Source organism: Triturus cristatus, chromosome 11 (assembly GCF_964204655.1).
Source record: "Triturus cristatus chromosome 11, aTriCri1.1, whole genome shotgun sequence".
Classification (NCBI taxonomy): Eukaryota; Metazoa; Chordata; class Amphibia; order Caudata; family Salamandridae; genus Triturus; species Triturus cristatus.
This window is the reverse complement of record NC_140594.1, coordinates 373,744,901-373,762,044: the sequence shown is the minus strand read 5'-3', so window position 1 is coordinate 373,762,044 and position 17,144 is coordinate 373,744,901. Positions and strand designations below refer to the sequence as shown.

General features: G+C 44.3%; 1 protein-coding gene across 1 annotated transcript in view; it reads left to right on the top strand.

The window, feature by feature from the left end:
• Nucleotides 1–17,144, top strand: part of LOC146784215 (uncharacterized) — a 205,315-nt gene that overhangs the window by 90,497 nt on the left and 97,674 nt on the right. Inside the window, exon 6 of the mRNA XM_085634359.1 lies at nt 1,483–1,677. Coding sequence (XP_085490485.1) covers nt 1,483–1,677 — 195 coding nt within the window. The remainder of the gene's footprint in view (nt 1–1,482; nt 1,678–17,144) is intronic.

Below are 17,144 nucleotides of genomic sequence, written 5' to 3'. Positions count from 1 at the left end.
CTTCTACGGAGCCTCCAGGAGCGAAGCGTTGGTGGCACGGTATTCAAATGGTTCTCTTCCTTTCTAAGTGACCGTCAGCAAACAATTTGGTCCCCTCCCTTTGTGGCTCCCATCCCCCCCATGAAGGTTGGGGTCCCTCAGGGATCCATCCTGAGCCCAACACTTTTTTAATTTTTATCTTGCCCCCCTTGCTCTGCTGGCTGAGTCTCATGGCTCTAAAATATTATCATACGCTGATAATACGCAACTGCTGTTCACCTGTGACAAGGACGCCAACTTTAGAGGTTGTGAGATTAACATCTGCCTGTCTGAGTTGTTCTCCTGGTTAAGGTTGAATCAACTGAAGTGTAACCCGGAGAAATTTGAGATCATTTTCTTCGGGCCCTCACCTGGCGAATCATGGCGCCAGTGGTGGCCTCAGGATATGTCCCCGCCTCCATCCCCAGTTAGCACTGTGAAGAACTTTGGAGTCATGCTTGATTCTAAATTATCTATGAAGGCACAGATCCAAACAATGGCCCGTATCTGCTTTGGCCTGTTAAAAATGCTAAAAGAACTTTGTTCCTCTGCCTCCAGTCAAGTACAGTAAGATTGTAGTCCAAGCCTTGATTGTATCAAGGCTGGACTACGTCAACGTCTTGTACCTGGGCCTACCGGATTATTTATTAAACCACCTGCAGGTGGTGCAGAATGTGGCGGCCAGAGAAATTCTCATGGTAGGCTCCAGAAAGCTCATGTCTATCCATCTGAAGTCCCTGCACTGGTTGCCGGTCCGGAAGAGGATTCAGTTCAAAGCTTCAGCTTTGGCTTTCAGGGCCCTACATGATGCTAGAGCCGTCTACATCAGGAAAAGGATTCAGCACTACGTCCCGCAGAGAGCCCTGAGATCTTCATCTTAGCTTCTGTTGACGATCCCTAGGTTTTCCCGCTTTGGTTTGGGCGGTCGTTCCTTTCAAGCCCTGGCCTCCCGGTTATTGAATTGTCTTCCATTATCCCTCAGGCAGGTGCAAGATCTTCTTACCTTCAGGAAGCAGTTGAAGACCTTGCTTTTTTTTGCAATAGCATAGTCTGCTGCCATTTGCATTAGGAGTGCTGATGCCTGTCTTGTGGTCTTGTAGCACCGGGACACTCTGTGGAGTAGCCGTGTGCTCTATAAGTGCCTATTTAGATCACGTTACATTACATTGCATGCTCCCATGGTGTTTGTCTGACCTTTTTTGGTGTGATATTGTATACATATTTGAGTTTCTGTTCGAAGCTGTTTGTCTCTTGTTGTACGATGAGGTAGTCACTGTTTTTATAGTGTATTTCTGTGGCTTTGCATAGACGTAGGTGGGAGGGGACATGGTTGCAAGTGCAGGAAGACCTTGCAATATCCCTTCAACTCCTGTGTGTTTCTTTCCTAAAGGTATTGTCTAAACTCCTGTATATCTCTCTCAAAGTGGTGTTTCCTGACCTCTTGTAATTTCTCACTCCCTGTAGGATGGCCCCAGAAGTGATCCTGTGTGAGACCTCCAAAGATATCCCTTATGACTACATGGCAGATGTGTGGTCTTTGGGGATCACGCTTATCGAAATGGCTGAGCGGGAGCCCCCCCATCACCAGTTGAACCCAACAAGGGCCCTGCTGAAAATCATTAAGTCAGACCCACCAGGGCTGTGTGCCCCACTGTTGTGGTGAGCATCACTTTTTACCCTTATTATGCCTCTGCTCTGCAAAGGAGGGTAGGTCCCATTGCTTGTGTGTAGAATGAGGATGATTTCCCAAGATGTCTTCCAAATTAAGGCAAACTGATCCAAAAGAGTGAGCAACTGAGGAGTAACTTACACTTTCTTCCATAATTACAGGTACCATACAATACAATTTCAACCCTCCCCACACACAATCACAGATACACACAACTCAGCCTACACACTCATATCAACTCCACCCACACACTCATATCAGCTCAACCCACACACTCATATCAACTCCACACACACACTCATATCAACTCCACACACACATATACACACAGACACACAGACACACACTAAAGAGACCCCAACATCCAAGTTTGCACAGAAACTAGCCACCCTCATATTCACCCACTACATACTCTTGGGACCTTACAGAGTGGTACTACTCCCTAACAGACCCACCCATTTTGGTACTGATTCATGACCACTTTTGGTATATTTTGTTGCATTTGAGCCCTATGTTCCTTACCTAGTGAGCGAATGCTTTTGTTTATGGTTCTTTCATATTAATATGTTCCACACACAACCTTCATTCAATTCAACAACCTCTCTACCTTCCTTCACCATTCCAAATAACTGTGAGTACTTGACCATCCCTTTTATCACTAGCCACATTTTCCTCTCAGGTACCCAATACTATTCTGAATTGTTCAATTTTTATTTGTAGTATAAACCTATTTCATTTACCATCACACTCTCCGTCATGCCTCTTCACCCAGTCGTTATTCAATTTGGTAGCCTACTCCTATCATGAGTAATATTACATATACTTCTAATAGCACAACTCTGAGGTGTAGTGCAATATTCCCAAAACACGTTGCCACGTTGCCAACCTTCAGTTTCCCCATTTGCATGCTGCCAACTGCAAATCTTTCTTCCATAGGTATTCCACTGTTTCTCCAAACCACTACTACATGAAAAGTACAGCAATTTCCTTGTGGCTAGAGCAGAAAAAATGGATTAGATTCAAGATGAATGCGACATGGCAGCCTAGCTCAAGTTAAATCTTTAGATTGCATTTTAATCAATACACCATGAAATGTTGATTAACTGTATGACTGAGATTGGCATCCTGGGTGCAGTACTTGCCTGGTTTAAATAGTTTTTGTCTAACCTGGCTCTGTTTTTGTCATTCCCCCGTTTACCTTTGATAAGACTGCCATTTATTTTAGAGTCGCTTATGGCTGCTTAGTATCTCCTGTTCTTTTCAACTATCTAAAATCTATGATTCTCCTCTCCCAAGTTGTCAGGTCCTATGCGCTTGAAGCCCTGCCCTAGACTGATCACACACACTTCATGATCAGATTGAATCGCTTGGCCCGTTATCCTGCATCCAGGTTGAAGGGTTGCCTGGCTGCCATGCGACAGTGGATGAACCACAACTTACTAAGACTTGAGCCTCACAATAGGGAACTCCTGCTTTTGGGCCACGACCATTCGCCATGGCCTCCTGACCTGGGTTGCCTGCCTGTTGCTGCCCGTAAATGAAAGGTGCCAGGAGTCACTATCAATCAGGATTCCTCTGTAACAGCACATATCAGTGCTGTCATATCATGTTATGTTATGTTAAATATTTTTATAACGCGCAATAGTTACTCCGAAGAGTGTCCTAGCGCGAACCCAAGGGGGGGAGAGCCAAAGTAAAGAGCAAGAGGAGACTTATGGAAACAGATAGGTTTTAAGGAGACGCTTAAAAACAGCCTGGGTCCTGGGTATTACGCAGGAAAAATGGGAGAGCATTCCAGGCAACGGCAGCTTTGACAGCAAGCGAGCTGCCCCCAATCCTAGACCGGGAGAAGCGCTGAACCCTCGCAAGTAAAAGAGCTGATGAGCAAAGGGCTCTAGTCGGAACATAAAAGGCGAACCGCCTCTGCAGATAGATGGGACCCAAATTATGTAGGGCCTTGTGGGCGATGACCAAAGCCTTGAACTTAACCCTCTCAATCAGGGGCAGCCAATGCAAGGCCTGAAGATGAGCGCGGACACTACACCTTCTAGCGATACCATGAAGGAGCCTAGCGGCCGCATTCTGGATCACTTGTAGTTTGTTCAAGGAGTAGCCAGGCAGGCCAACATAGAGGGCATTGGCATAGTCCAGGCGGGACAAAACCAAAGCCCGAACAACCGTTTCCTTAGCCGGTCTAGGGAGAAGAGGGAGAAAACTCCTGAGAACCTTAAGAAGGCCAAAACAACCACTCTTAGGAAGGGCCTCCCCTTTTTTCTGGCAAACAAACACTCCATTGTACTGTCTGCCATGATTTTATCTTGGCTGGACCATTGCACCAACTTGTATCTGGGTCTTCCTGGTAATCTGTTTAACAAACTGCAAATCCAGAACCTAGCCATGTGGACCCCCTACAAGCTGCGTAAACATGATCATATCGCGGAGGCCCAAATGGCTCTTTACTACTAAGTCAAGCAAAGAGTGCACTTCAGGACCTTTTATGGCTTAGAGAGATATGACTTAAAGACTTCTCTGGTGTCTTACATTCCTACCCGTTCTCTAAAGCCATCCCACATTTTCTTGTTTTCTGTGCCTTACGTGAAGAAAACACAACTTGTAGGACAGTTTGTTGCAACCTGATGTCCAAACATTTGAATGCCATCGAGTTAAGGATCAGACTAGTTTGATGACCACCTAGCCTACAGATGAATACTGAAAGACATTTTATTTTGTTAATTCTGTTCTTCCCTGTCATTTCTATGTAGTCCCCTTCCTTCTTCAACACCTGGGAACCCAACACAATAATAATAATAATAATAATCTTAAATTAAAGCCTCTGCCTCTAAAGCTATATTTCCATCTCCGCTGATGTCAACTTACCAACATTGCACATAGCCACACCCAAGGGTAATCTACTTGAACAGACACTTTCTCAGAATCAAAAATCTCATTTTCGGCCAGTGCGAGCACTAATCCATCAAGGACGAAGCATACACTGGCATTAATTCCAGTATAACAAATGGGCCGTGAAGGTCCAATGCCACCTTCATTGTGGTACCACAGGCGTTTCCACTAGCCATAGTGAGCCTACAAGGGTCAGTCATTTGTGATTTATCACTCAGGGCACCGGCTAAACAACCCCGTACCATACTTTTTTCCCACACTTAGCCAAACCTGACCAACAAAAATCCATTCACACCCTCCTTTTCATTGCACTCCACCAATTATGTACCACATGTGCCAGTTGCAAACTCCTATCTTAGCACCCTTGGTGCTGCCAACAAACAATGCCTGTACACCATATCACTTTCCTAACTCCACTATCCAGCCACACTTAAATAAGGTATAGGTCCCAAGATTCTTTTCTTTTCCTGGCCAGTCCCTACATATGTATTCCATTCACCTCCTCAACTCCTCATCCTTATCCATCTCTTACATCCACTCATCTGTGGATAACCATTATTCACCTTTGTTTCATGCTCAACCACATAATCATCCTCGTCCTCCTCACATTTCTTAAACGTTTCTCTTAAAGGCAGCCTCCATAAACAATCAACCATTATATTTTGAGTACATGGCATGTACTCCAGGCATAATATGAACACCTGCAACCGATATAACCACATGATATTCTCAGGGTGGTCTTTCTTCGCCTGTAGTTAATGAATGAATCCACCAATGGCTTGTGAACTGTCCATTCCACAATCTACGAGAACCACACATATTTTCTAATGTGCATCTCTCCCTGCAAATGAGACAATGCCCCCTCTCGATTATTGAATTACTCTCTGATCCACAATGTATTTAAATGTAAACTCAACTGTTTATTTTCTTTCATCTTATAGTTGCATCAGCACAGATCCTAACCAATGCTCACTGTCATGCTGCAATGAAATGTCAAAACATTTCAGTACAGGCACTCCAAATGTTCTATTCTTATGACCACACAAGCTTCTTGGCACTTGGTGACTGTGGGAACTTTTCCAGGAGTCCCATGACACACAGGTGGGGATTGGGCCAAGATTTCAACCATAATGCCCTTTTACCACTGGTTTACTGGGGCTCTACCATATTGTTGAGCCCCAAACTGAGCACTAAGCAAACCCCTTTATCACTTGACCCTCAGGGCAGTTAAGTCCAGCAGTCTGTCTTACTAAGGTAGGTGGTGTGAGGTGGGAGCTCACAACTTCTGTGAAACACGTAACTGCGGTCAATAAATCAATGTTCAGGGTGTTTGCATTTAAGAAAAAGTAGTTTTCTTCTATCACGCAACGTAATGCAGAACGCATAAATTTCAGGGGGGAGGTAGCAATTGTTAGGTGCAGGGGCCAGCCGGTATTACTTGACGTTACTCCCCAATAATCAGGTCTTGTAATGAATTATAATCAATGCAAGTATGATTAATTGCTCTCCTGGAGAAGGTGATGTGTATTGTCACTTCTAGCCCTCTTAGGATTCCTGTGTTTGCTTCCCAAAATTAGTCCTGGATAGATCCTTGGTAGCACGTAAATTTAGGCCCCAAAACTTCACAGTCCTCCCTGCAAACTATCCGCTGACATTGTACCCGTAGGAGGAGCCATGTCAGATCCCATTTGTGAGCCATGGGGCAAGCAGGGGCTACAGGGCCACAGCCGTGAAGGTTGGGTATTTTGCCTCTGAAGTTCCAGGGTCCGTTCTACTTTGGCTCTGCAAAACTGAACCAAGTGCAACACTTTCAGCACTTGACTCTGAGTGGTAACGATGGCAGTCTCACCCTTCACCCCCATCATCTACCAAATGTCAGCGCTCAGAAAGCCTAATCAGCAGCTCCTTGCAGAGCAAAAGGCCTTATCAAATTTCTAAAGGGAAGTCTGCTTAGTCTTTCTCCATGACATTATTTTTGTCTCCTCTGACCAGCTTCAGAGATGTCACTGTTAGGGAGAACAGTCTCACTTCCATCCTGTGCACATGAACAAGCAAGTGGCTTCCAAAATTGAACCCACAGCCTCCATTACTTTGGTTCCCTCATGCATACAATGTATACAGTATACAGGTCTCATACAGGCATACACGCAAAACATCCACGGATATGTTAAAGATAGAACCTGGATTAGCATACAGGAGTAGAGTTTTACATGAGTGGTCAGTAGGCTCCACTCCTGTGACATGCATAAAAAGGTTTGGTCATAAATACAGATTCACAAAAGAGGGCATGCTGCCGCTATCACGTTTCATACTAAACCCATGACAGGGGCAATAGTCTAATGCCTAATCATTGAGTGCATGCATGTGCGCCCCTCCAGGTCCAGGACATTTCTGACATAAAATGACAGGTCAAGGCCTTTTTGCACACACTAAATTAGTGTAAGAGTAAGGCTAAAATCAAAAACCAGAAAGCCAGATACTTGCATTTGGACACTATGGGCTGGGGAACACAACTGTCTACCATGCATAGTACATAACCTTCCCAACAATCCCCAAAAATAAAATGCCCCCTACTTTGAACTATATCCTAAATGACAATAAGTGAGCGAGTGAGACAAGCAACACTCATTTAGGGGTTGCTTCCCTGAGAGAATGTTGAGAACAATACTGCATTTCACACCTCAATTTTCAAAGAATCTGTACAAAAATAGAGGGTCTCCATGGACTTATGTATATACACTAAATATCAAATTCATACGAGGTTGCCTACTGTGGCTAATCTTCCTCAGAAATTTTGAAGGAGTCACTCCATCCAAACAAAATGTTGAAAAAAATGGGGAGCATGTACACTTTACAGAATAGATTTCGAAAACATTAAATAAAGACTATAGCTGAATTCCCCTGTCATTGCGGCATGCTGACCGACTACACTGCTGCCCCTGTTGCCCCAAGCGTGTGCACATTGACGACCCGTTTGAGATCGGCGATCTCCAGCCCTCCAGCCCTCCTCCCTCCTTGATCCTGTGGCTGCCCCCCCCATCCAGTCCTTCTCCATGGATTCTGCCCCCATGTGGTTTTCTGGATTGAATTTTTGTGTATCCCACCATTTTGTGATAATGCTATCGGTGCTTGTGACCCGGGTCCTCCATCTTGGCGGCCTCGACCGATTCTTTTGCCGCTGGACTGCTCCCTGTGTCGCCTGACTATCCTTTACCTCAAGTCGACCCTCCCCTTGGGTCGACTTCACCCCTCTTATTTTGTACAGACTCCGCAACACTGGATGTGATGGTTGCTGGTCCCCAGCCGGTTTACTTTGACTTTATTTTTTTGACTTTTTGGTTCCCCTGAAGTTCTTTCCCCCCTTCCTGGCCTACCTGACCTGATCGGCATTTCAACCCCTTTTTTACTTCTCTACCTTCTATGCCCCATAGGACGTGTGTCTATGTTATGCTATGCTCTAGGAACTCATGTTACTGTGTAACACTGTTTTTTTTCCTATGTTATACTATGCTCCAGTAACAGATGTAATTTGTAACTTGCTAATCCTCATGTAAAGCGCTCTAATACCTCTGGGTCTAGCCAGTGCTATATAAAACTCTGCAAATAAATAAATAAATAAATAAATAATTATGGATGTGCTATATCCTTCATCTGCTACATAATGTGCAGTTTTAACAAAAAAGATGTTTGTAGCTCAAGCCGATCAAAAATCACTAAAAACATGGCAACATGCGTTTGCACACAGTGAAAGGCCCTTCGCAGAGGTTTCTCATTTCTGTTTTTCGTTGTTAAGCTGGTATTGATGAGGTGAAATCTTTACTCAGACAGTATTACCATGTGTGATAATTACAAAATAATCAAGTAGGGCTATCCAAAGGTTTCCCACATTATACCGCATAATTCGCCTTTTTTGCCACATAATTTGGTTAACCCCGCATCATAAATTTGTGTTCCTCTGCCACATACTTCCAGTGGCTGTAGCTTTGGGCTTTATAGCCAGTTTGGAGGTGCTCTCGTACGCTAACGCTTACCTATCTTCTTTCCATATTTCTCACATCTTTTTTTAATCGTTTTTCCTATATCACTTGTATCTTTCAATTCTCTTTCATTCATATCTGCCTTCATATATTCAGTATTTTTTCTATTTCCATCTTTTTTTCACATCTTTCATTTCATTTGTCTCTCTTTCCATATTTCTCTCCGTGATTGCATCTTATTTCCACCTTTTCTTACCTTCTTTATATGTCCATCTCTTCTTTTATAAGTCCTTTCTTTCATTTGTTTCCACGTTGCCATCCTCCTTTAATTCATTTTTCCTTGTTTCCATCCTTCCTTCTTTATCTTTGTCCCTTTGCACTTTTCCTTCTTTCGCTCCTTTTTTCTTTCCTTTTTTTGTTCCTTCCATTCTTTTCCTTTTTTCTTCTTCTTCCTCCTTATTCCTGTTTTGTCATCTTTTCTTCTTTAATTCTGTCTTTTCCCACCATACACCCTTCTTTCTATCCTTCTTGCCGTATTTCGTTATTTTTCATCCCACTGTTATCCATCAATCCATCTGCATTTTCCCTCTATCCATATTTCTCTCTAGTCATCCCCATTCCTTCTCTCCATCCATCTAGCTATCTAGCCAACCTGTTTTCCCTTCCTGCCTTCTTTCGATAATCCATCCATTCTTCTCTCAATCATTTCTTTATCCACCCATCATTCTTTACATCCCCTTCTCTCCAGCCATCATGTGTCCATTCATCTACCCATCCTTCTTTCATGCTCCCTTGTTCCATTTATTTCCTCATCACACAGCTGCTTCAACCTACCCACTGCAGTAATATTGATAAGTTTCTCTATGGTGGTGTGTTTATTCAATAAAAAGTAAAGTAACCATAAACAACAACTTACATGTTTTTGTTACATAGAACTTCTGACTGGAACCCACCTTCCCGGTAAAATGGGTGGAAGGGTTTGTGCTCAAGCCGGTAGGAGGGTTCCGGGTCGCCTCTTACTGTACGTTGCTGGTTCAGTTTTCAGAGGGTCGCCCTGCTAATGCCAATAGCGGAGACTGATGGTCATCCCACCTTAGCTGAGAGCAGGAGCTACACAGGTGCATCCTGCAAGGCCCACCTGGAACAGATACGCTGCCCCACCTTCCCAACATTGCTTGTGTCTCTGGTCTTGCATCTAGTGCACAGGCGTGCCATCGGGCTAAAGAGGCCGGGCGATTTTCACACAGACACCAACCACTGAAAGTGAAGAGCCCATCCTGGTGGCACCGGTTTTGCAACTAACTGCTGATTGCAAGCTCGCCACAGCACAGACCTTCTCCAGGGTTCCTCTTGATGTGACCGCCAAAGAGCTCTCTCCGTTCTTCGGCTCCACATTGTCGAAGGTTCTTCCTCTCATTATGAAATGAAATGAAATGAAAAAGCATTTATAAAGCGCATGGCTACCCGGGAGCATCCCAGCGCTAGGTCTGACACAAGGGAGGCAGAGAGAACTAAGGAAACAGAAATGTCTACAGTTGTTTACGAAAGGCAAGATGATTGGGAACCAAGTGAAGATACAGTGGCTGAGAGTTCCAAAGTTTGGCCGCGTTATAAGAGAAGAGCCGTCCACCACTTCTGGCCTTCTTGATCCTAGGGACCTCCGCCAGATGCAACTCGTCCTACCGTAGTTTCCTATTAGCCTTGTAGTGACGGATCATGGCCGAGTTAATAGGAGGCCCATTCCCCTGCATGGATTTCTGCACTAGGCACAGAGCCTTGAATCTAATTCGTTCCTGCACCTGGAGCCAGTGAAGGGAGTGGAGTGCCGGTTTCGCCAATTGTCTATTGGAAGCTCCGGTCAAAAGTCTTGCTACACTGTTTTGAACAGACTGTAGTTTGGCCACTACTGTAATGGGGGCACCCAGTTATAGGGCATTACCATAGTCCATTCTGGAAAGTATAAGTGATTGGACCAGTACTTTTTTAGCTTGGAAGGGGAGGAGGGGGAGGAGGGGGAGGACTTTGTGGGCCATTCTAAGCAGGCCATAGCAAATGGCTGCCGTCTTCCTGGCCTGCACCCTAAAGTTCAGATCCTGGTCCAACCAAATGCCCAGGCTCTTGATTTCTGACTTAGGGACCGGTATAGGACCCATACAGGCTAGCCACATGGAACTGGATTTAGAGCTAAGGGGGTTGCCCAATATCATGAGCTCAGTTCTCCCACCGTTAAGCTTGAGATGGGACGCATCCATCCATTTCGAGACGTTCTCGAGACAAGATAAGAGGCAATTCGTTTTTTGATCCGCTTGGTTCAACGCTACCACCAATTGCGTATCATTGGCATAGGTCACCATGCGGATCCTTTAGGGGGCTACGATAGCTGCAGGAGGGGCCATATACACATTAAAAAGCGTCAGGCTAAGCAATGAGCCCTGAGGGACTCCGACTCGGTAAGGAGATAGGTTTAGACGTGATGTTCTCCTCAAATACCTGAAAAGATCTTTCCTCCAGAAAGGAACACAGCCATTGAAGCACCGTGTCTGTTACTCCTATATTCCTGAGACGGTGGGCCAGGATGCTATGGTTCACCGTGTCGAACGCTGCTCTCAGGTCAAGGAGTATAATTGCAGACGATCTTCCTGAATCTAAGATTTTTCTACTTTCCTCCACCACTGCTAACAGGGCCGTTTCAGTGCTCTGTCGCGGTCTGAATCCTGTTTGAGAGGAGTGAAGCAGGTTATACGTTTCTAGGAAGCAGGAGAGGGTTTGGTTAACCTATTTCTCTGCTATCTTGCCTATTCCTGGCAGAAGGGAAATAGGGCGGTAGTTGCCCATACCCGCCGGATCCAGATTAGGTTTCTTAAGTAGGGCTTTCACCATGGCCCCTTTCCAGTTGGTAGGAACTATTCCTGTGGACAGGGAGGCATTAGTCAGGTCCGTAATGGTGGGGGTTATTATCGAAGCCGCCTTTTCAAGATGTTAAGTGGGGCAGGGTCCTTGGGTGATCCGTTCTTTATCAAGGACAGCAAGGTAAGGAGTGATTCATGAGATAGGAGAGGGAAAAGCTCTAGTGGGTGTTCGGACGGATGTGGGTCGGGATCCATCTGCTTGTAGGAGGTGTCACCATCATTACCCTTACTCGGCAGGGATTCAAGAATATTCTGGACCTTAGAGGTGAAGTATTCTGCCTGTTTATTGAAAAGTAGACTTGAGATGTCTGGTGCTACTTGTGGGACGGGGGCTTTAGGTAGTTTTGTAATAATAATGAAGGTTTCTCTCGGAGAGTTGGCAGCTGACAAAATCTTACCCTTGTAAAAAGAGGCCTGGGCTTTTTTTATTTCTGCTTTATAGACACTAATAGCTGTCCTATATTCCAACTTTTTGATGGGTAGGAAGTCTTTCCTCCAATGTCTTTCCATTACCTTACAACATTGTTTTAAGGTGCGCAGTTTGGGCGAGAACCAAGGGGAGTTATGAGGCCCGCCGGTCGTTTTTTTATCCTAGTTTTCCGAAGGACCACATCTAATGACTCCTCTATCCAGTTAGAAAAGTCATCATTGGCTTTAACTTTACAGGGGTCAGGTTTAGGTCTTGTCCTTTCCAGTTCATGGACCCATTTCTCCAAGGGGAGCTTGGCCCAGGAGTGATCTTTGGTCCATGTGGATTGAGTAAGGGGTGTGGTAACCTGTGGGGACCAGGAAAGGGAAATAAGGAAGTGGTCAGACCACGGAAGAGGAGTAGGATCTTTCCCTTTAAGGTCCTCTAAGTTGGAGAACACCTGGTTGAGGAGGTGTCCTTTCACATGTGTAGCTTGTAGGATTTTTGGGGGGAGTTGGAAAGCCGCAAGAGCTCTGGCCAGCTCAACAGCATCTACTGCTCGTAAATCGTCAAAATGAAGATTGAAATCTCCAAGAAGAGTAAAATTAGCAGCCGAGCTGGCCAGGTTAACCGCTGCCTCCAACAATGATTTATTGAATGTTCCTACCACTCCAGGGAGGCGATAGATGAGAATGCCTGTAAAAGAAAGGTGTGGCATCAATTCTATGGTAAAGTGGGCATTCTCACAATCAGAAAGGGGGTTCCCAAGCAGGCATCAAGTGAATTGTTCCTTGTGGATAATAGCAATCCCACCGCCTTTACCTGTTCTTCTGTCCACCCTCTGCATCACAAAACCATGTGGGAGTGCTTGCACAATAGCTCCGAGCTGGAGTTGAGCCAGGTTTCCGTAAGAAACAGAACATCCAGATCTGTATGTTTGGGCATGGATCTGCAGTTCAACAAAAAGATTTTATACTGGTCCTTAGATGAGGTAGGTTCTGTGCTATTAGAAGAGAAATTAAACCTGCAGTTAGGGCATCTTTTGGGAAACTTTTCCGGCGGGATAGAGTGAGCACAGGTAGTCTCCAAAGAGCCGTTTAACTGTTTGAGCTGAGTACTGGAATAATAATACTAGGTTGGGGGAAAAGACACAGGGGTTCTGGTCCCTGGGCCCGGTTGGACGCGGACGGGCGGAGACGGGCTTGCCTTAGGCACGCCTTCGGCACGCGCTGCGCACGTCCGCTGCGCGGTCGTGTCATCACGCGCCTTTAGGCGAGTGAGACTAAGCTGGGAGCAGAAACTAGCCTGCTCACCCAGCATCCAACATGCAAAAAAGCGGAAGTAAGTGAACCCCTTTTTCCTCAGAGCATTGAACACAGCTCTGACCCCACACAACACGTAAACAAATTAAAAGAATAAAAGTTAGCAGTTAAAAGGCAATCTGGAATAGCAGCACATAGATAGTTTTTTTTTAAAAACAATATGACCTGCAGAATCACTCTGAGTGCACGAGTGATCAACCTCCAGTCTCGTATCAGCCCAGGAGCGGTCGCATCATCACTTGCATTTATTTGAGTGAGACTGCGCCGGGAGCCGCAACTAGACTGCTGACCCGGCATCCAGCGTGCAAAAAAGCGGAAGTAAGTGAACCCCTTTACCCCCAGAGCATTGAACACAGCTCTGACCCCACAGAACACGTAAACAAGTTAAAAGAATAAAAGTTAGCAGTTAAAAGGCAATCTGGAATAGCAGCAAATAGGAAGTTTTTTCTTTAAAACAATATGACCTGCAGAATCACTCTGAGTGCGCGAGTGATCTACCTCCGGTCTCGTATCATGGGGAAACCGGTGGATGTATTTAAGGCTTCCGGAGCACCAAGTCACAGACTGTTGCAGCACACACTTCCCCCTCATATATTCTACTGCACATGTAAAAACTACACACGTCATCCATGTCCCACATGGGTGGAGGACCCAGTTGCAAGATCAATTTAAAATATGGGAGAGGCCATCAGGTGACTTTCCTTGGAAAACAGCGGAAAAAAGGCTTGTCCTGCCTCTAGAATCTGTTGCTGCCACTACTGCCAGTCTTCTGCATCCCAGTGAGCTGACAGTAGCCCGGCTCAGGAAGTGATTGTGCATCTTGTGTGCCCCTTCGGATCACAGAGCCCAGTTTTGGGTCTTATACTATCTCACAGGAGTCCATCAGCGCCCATTCATGATCATCGTGTGTGCTGAGGCAAAAATAGAAACCTGACAGAAACTTGCTACAGGGAAATGGAGGCAAGGGCACACACCCTCCAAGGTCCAGCAGGAGACCTTATCTGTCATAACAGTGACACAAAAATTTCAGGTTTCTATCATAACGTTTATAATGGCTCTGACCTATAAACTTAGCAAAGTGTTCCTCAAACCCAGAAACAGAAAAAGTTGTTTCTTATCAATTGGACTAGTAACAAAAGCTATGTTTTCCAATGAGCTATCCTTCACTCTCCCTCCTCATCAAATCACTGTAGTGTCCTATATTATCCACTCCACTCACAGCTGCCCTGTAATTGTGGAAGAATGTCATATTTTTCACTTGCCTGAACAACTGGTGTATGGTTAACTGGAACACTCCAAAGGCACTTTTCAAACAGAAAAGCAAATGTTTGAGCATATGTGCTTCTTCTGAAGTGATAAAAGAAGTCTATGGTCTTATTTAGTTAAACAATAAAATATTATAAAGTTGAATATACCAGTGCAGTGCACCACCCAGCCTGGTCAGCATCTCACCACTTTTGTCTAAGATATGTTGATCTACCGAGATACACGCAACTTGATCCATTAAGCCTGCACACTTCTTTAGCAAACAATTAGATTTCTTGGCAAGTATCACAGGGGCCGACTTCTCTAGTGATTCTATCTCCTCTGTTTTGTCCTCCTTACAGAAATGCCCTAGCTCCTCTTACGAACAAATGAGGTTCCATCTTGCCCCATGTTTCATATTTACCAGCCACAACATTTAAACCTCACTTGCTGTAATGACTTGGGTTCAGCTACATCCCCAAATCCCTCTGTTGTCTCCATCCTAATAAACATAACTCTTACTTATCCACATGTTCTCCTCATACCCATCTAGTCTGATGTCCACATCCTGTCAACACACTTCTGGGAAAATATCTTGGCCATCAATATGTAATGTACCCCAGAATCAGTCAACATTCTCATTTAGATAGGATCAACCAACACATTCAAGAACAGGGTTTCCCCAGTTCTTACATTACAATCATTTCCACCTCTGCTTTCAAAACAAACTCCCAACTACTCACTCGCCTTGTCAGATATTTCTTCCACACAAGAAACACTTTTCCCAGAACATTTGGTGCAACTTCCTTTGCCCACCCTTGCAACGTTTCCCCTTCTATTACATAGTCTACACACTTGTGAACACTGTAAACTCTTAGTTTCATGCACATCTATCCTGCTTTGCATGTGCTGGAGCGTACTGGGCCTTCTAACGTAATATCATTCTCGAGTCGTCTAAGATTCTCCCCATTGGTCGAAGGGCCGGCTTTAGGGCAGTGTAACTGATGCAGCTACACTGGGCGCTGACCTGGAAGGGGGGGCACTGACTTCAGGATGGGGCCGCTGTGTTTAGCAATAACTTAAGATTTAAAAGCACCTGCCGCAGAGTTCCATGTGTGTCCAGCTTTCAGGCAGCTATAAAAATGCCAAGATAACTCTTGTGATTAATGTTGCTGCTAGAGAGAGAGATCGGAGTTTTGTCTAGTGGCAGTTTTGACTCACCATATACTAGCGCAAAGTGTTAATATGCCTGCTGCAAAGAACAGATCTTTATTCTATATGGATAGCTAAGTTGATTAGTAAAGCTGCCTTTACCAGTGTTTAAAAATAACTGAAATATATGTGAGAGAGGACCTGTAGAGAGATGAAGGGCGCTTTTGCTACGTGGTAATGAGGGAATCCAAGTAGTAGATCAATGGGGGGAGGGGGCGCCAAAAAAGACTGTTGCACATTGCGCCACCAGCGCTAAAGCTGGCCCTGATTGGTCATATTAACCTTTGATAGCTGACATAAAGCACTGAAAGGAAGAAAACATCAACAATACAATTTAACTTCTGAAATCCATGTGGCACCTCAATAGGGACCAGGAATCACTAAATATGATTAAAGAGTTTTATTTGGATCACCAATCAGTCCAGTAAATATGAAAGCCAAATGCAAATTCATAAGTACATTTGTACAATGGACAAAGTGAAATATCTCAGATGGATGATACTTGAAGAATGAGATACACAATTGTGACAGTCACAACTATACAATAACAAATACAAGTGAACAGGTGTTCCTCAAAATAAACTTCCCTTCTCAACTCTAAACATTGATCAGGTATCATCTATCCAGGGTGTCTTAAGTCGGAAGCATAGAAGAAAACGTTGTCAGCATGATCAGACTCCAGTAGAAGTCTAAAGAAAAATAAATAAGTGTTTATCGTTAAGCTTCACACTTGCAAGAATAGGGCAAGCATGTAGGTCTGCAACTCTCTAAGTCTAACGGGAATCTCTCCTAACTCAAACTTTGGAAACAGCAATATAAGAGTAACAGGAGATCCAAAAACATCTCATCTCCCTCACAACACCAGGAACCAATCAGAGCACCATTCGAGTGCATTTGCAACATAGCTCTGAATTCCCAACGCATCGAACTGAGGCTGCCGTTCTCAGCCTTGAACATCTTGCCATTCTGGTACACAATGAACAGAAAGCTCCTTTCCACCATTGTTTCTCCATGTTAACTGCCAAATGTCTCTCAGGCCTCTCTATCAGTCATTAAATGCAGACAATAAGCTAATAAAATAATAAACTTGCAAGAAAAAGAACAGCTACTGGTAAATAGCGAGTTAAATTCATTTCAATTGAGGCCTGTAGTCAAGCTAACTTTAGTTAAGCCTTCAACGTGTACTTCGAATACATGGTTATATATGCACAGTGTAACTTTAAAAGAGCTGCAAAAAATAAGCAAAAGAGTATATGTTTACATATGCAAATATATCTTGAAGTATAAATGTAAAGCGTGAATAAAGAATACATAATTCATGTTTTTTTTTTAGTTTAGAAAGCTTTATTGAAAAAGATAGAGAAAGTATGGTACAGTAATATAAAAAGGAGCATGAAATACAAATCCATAGAATAAACAAGGAATAAAAAGTAAGAATCAAATGATGAAAAACCTAATACATCATACAGCTGTGAGAATAAA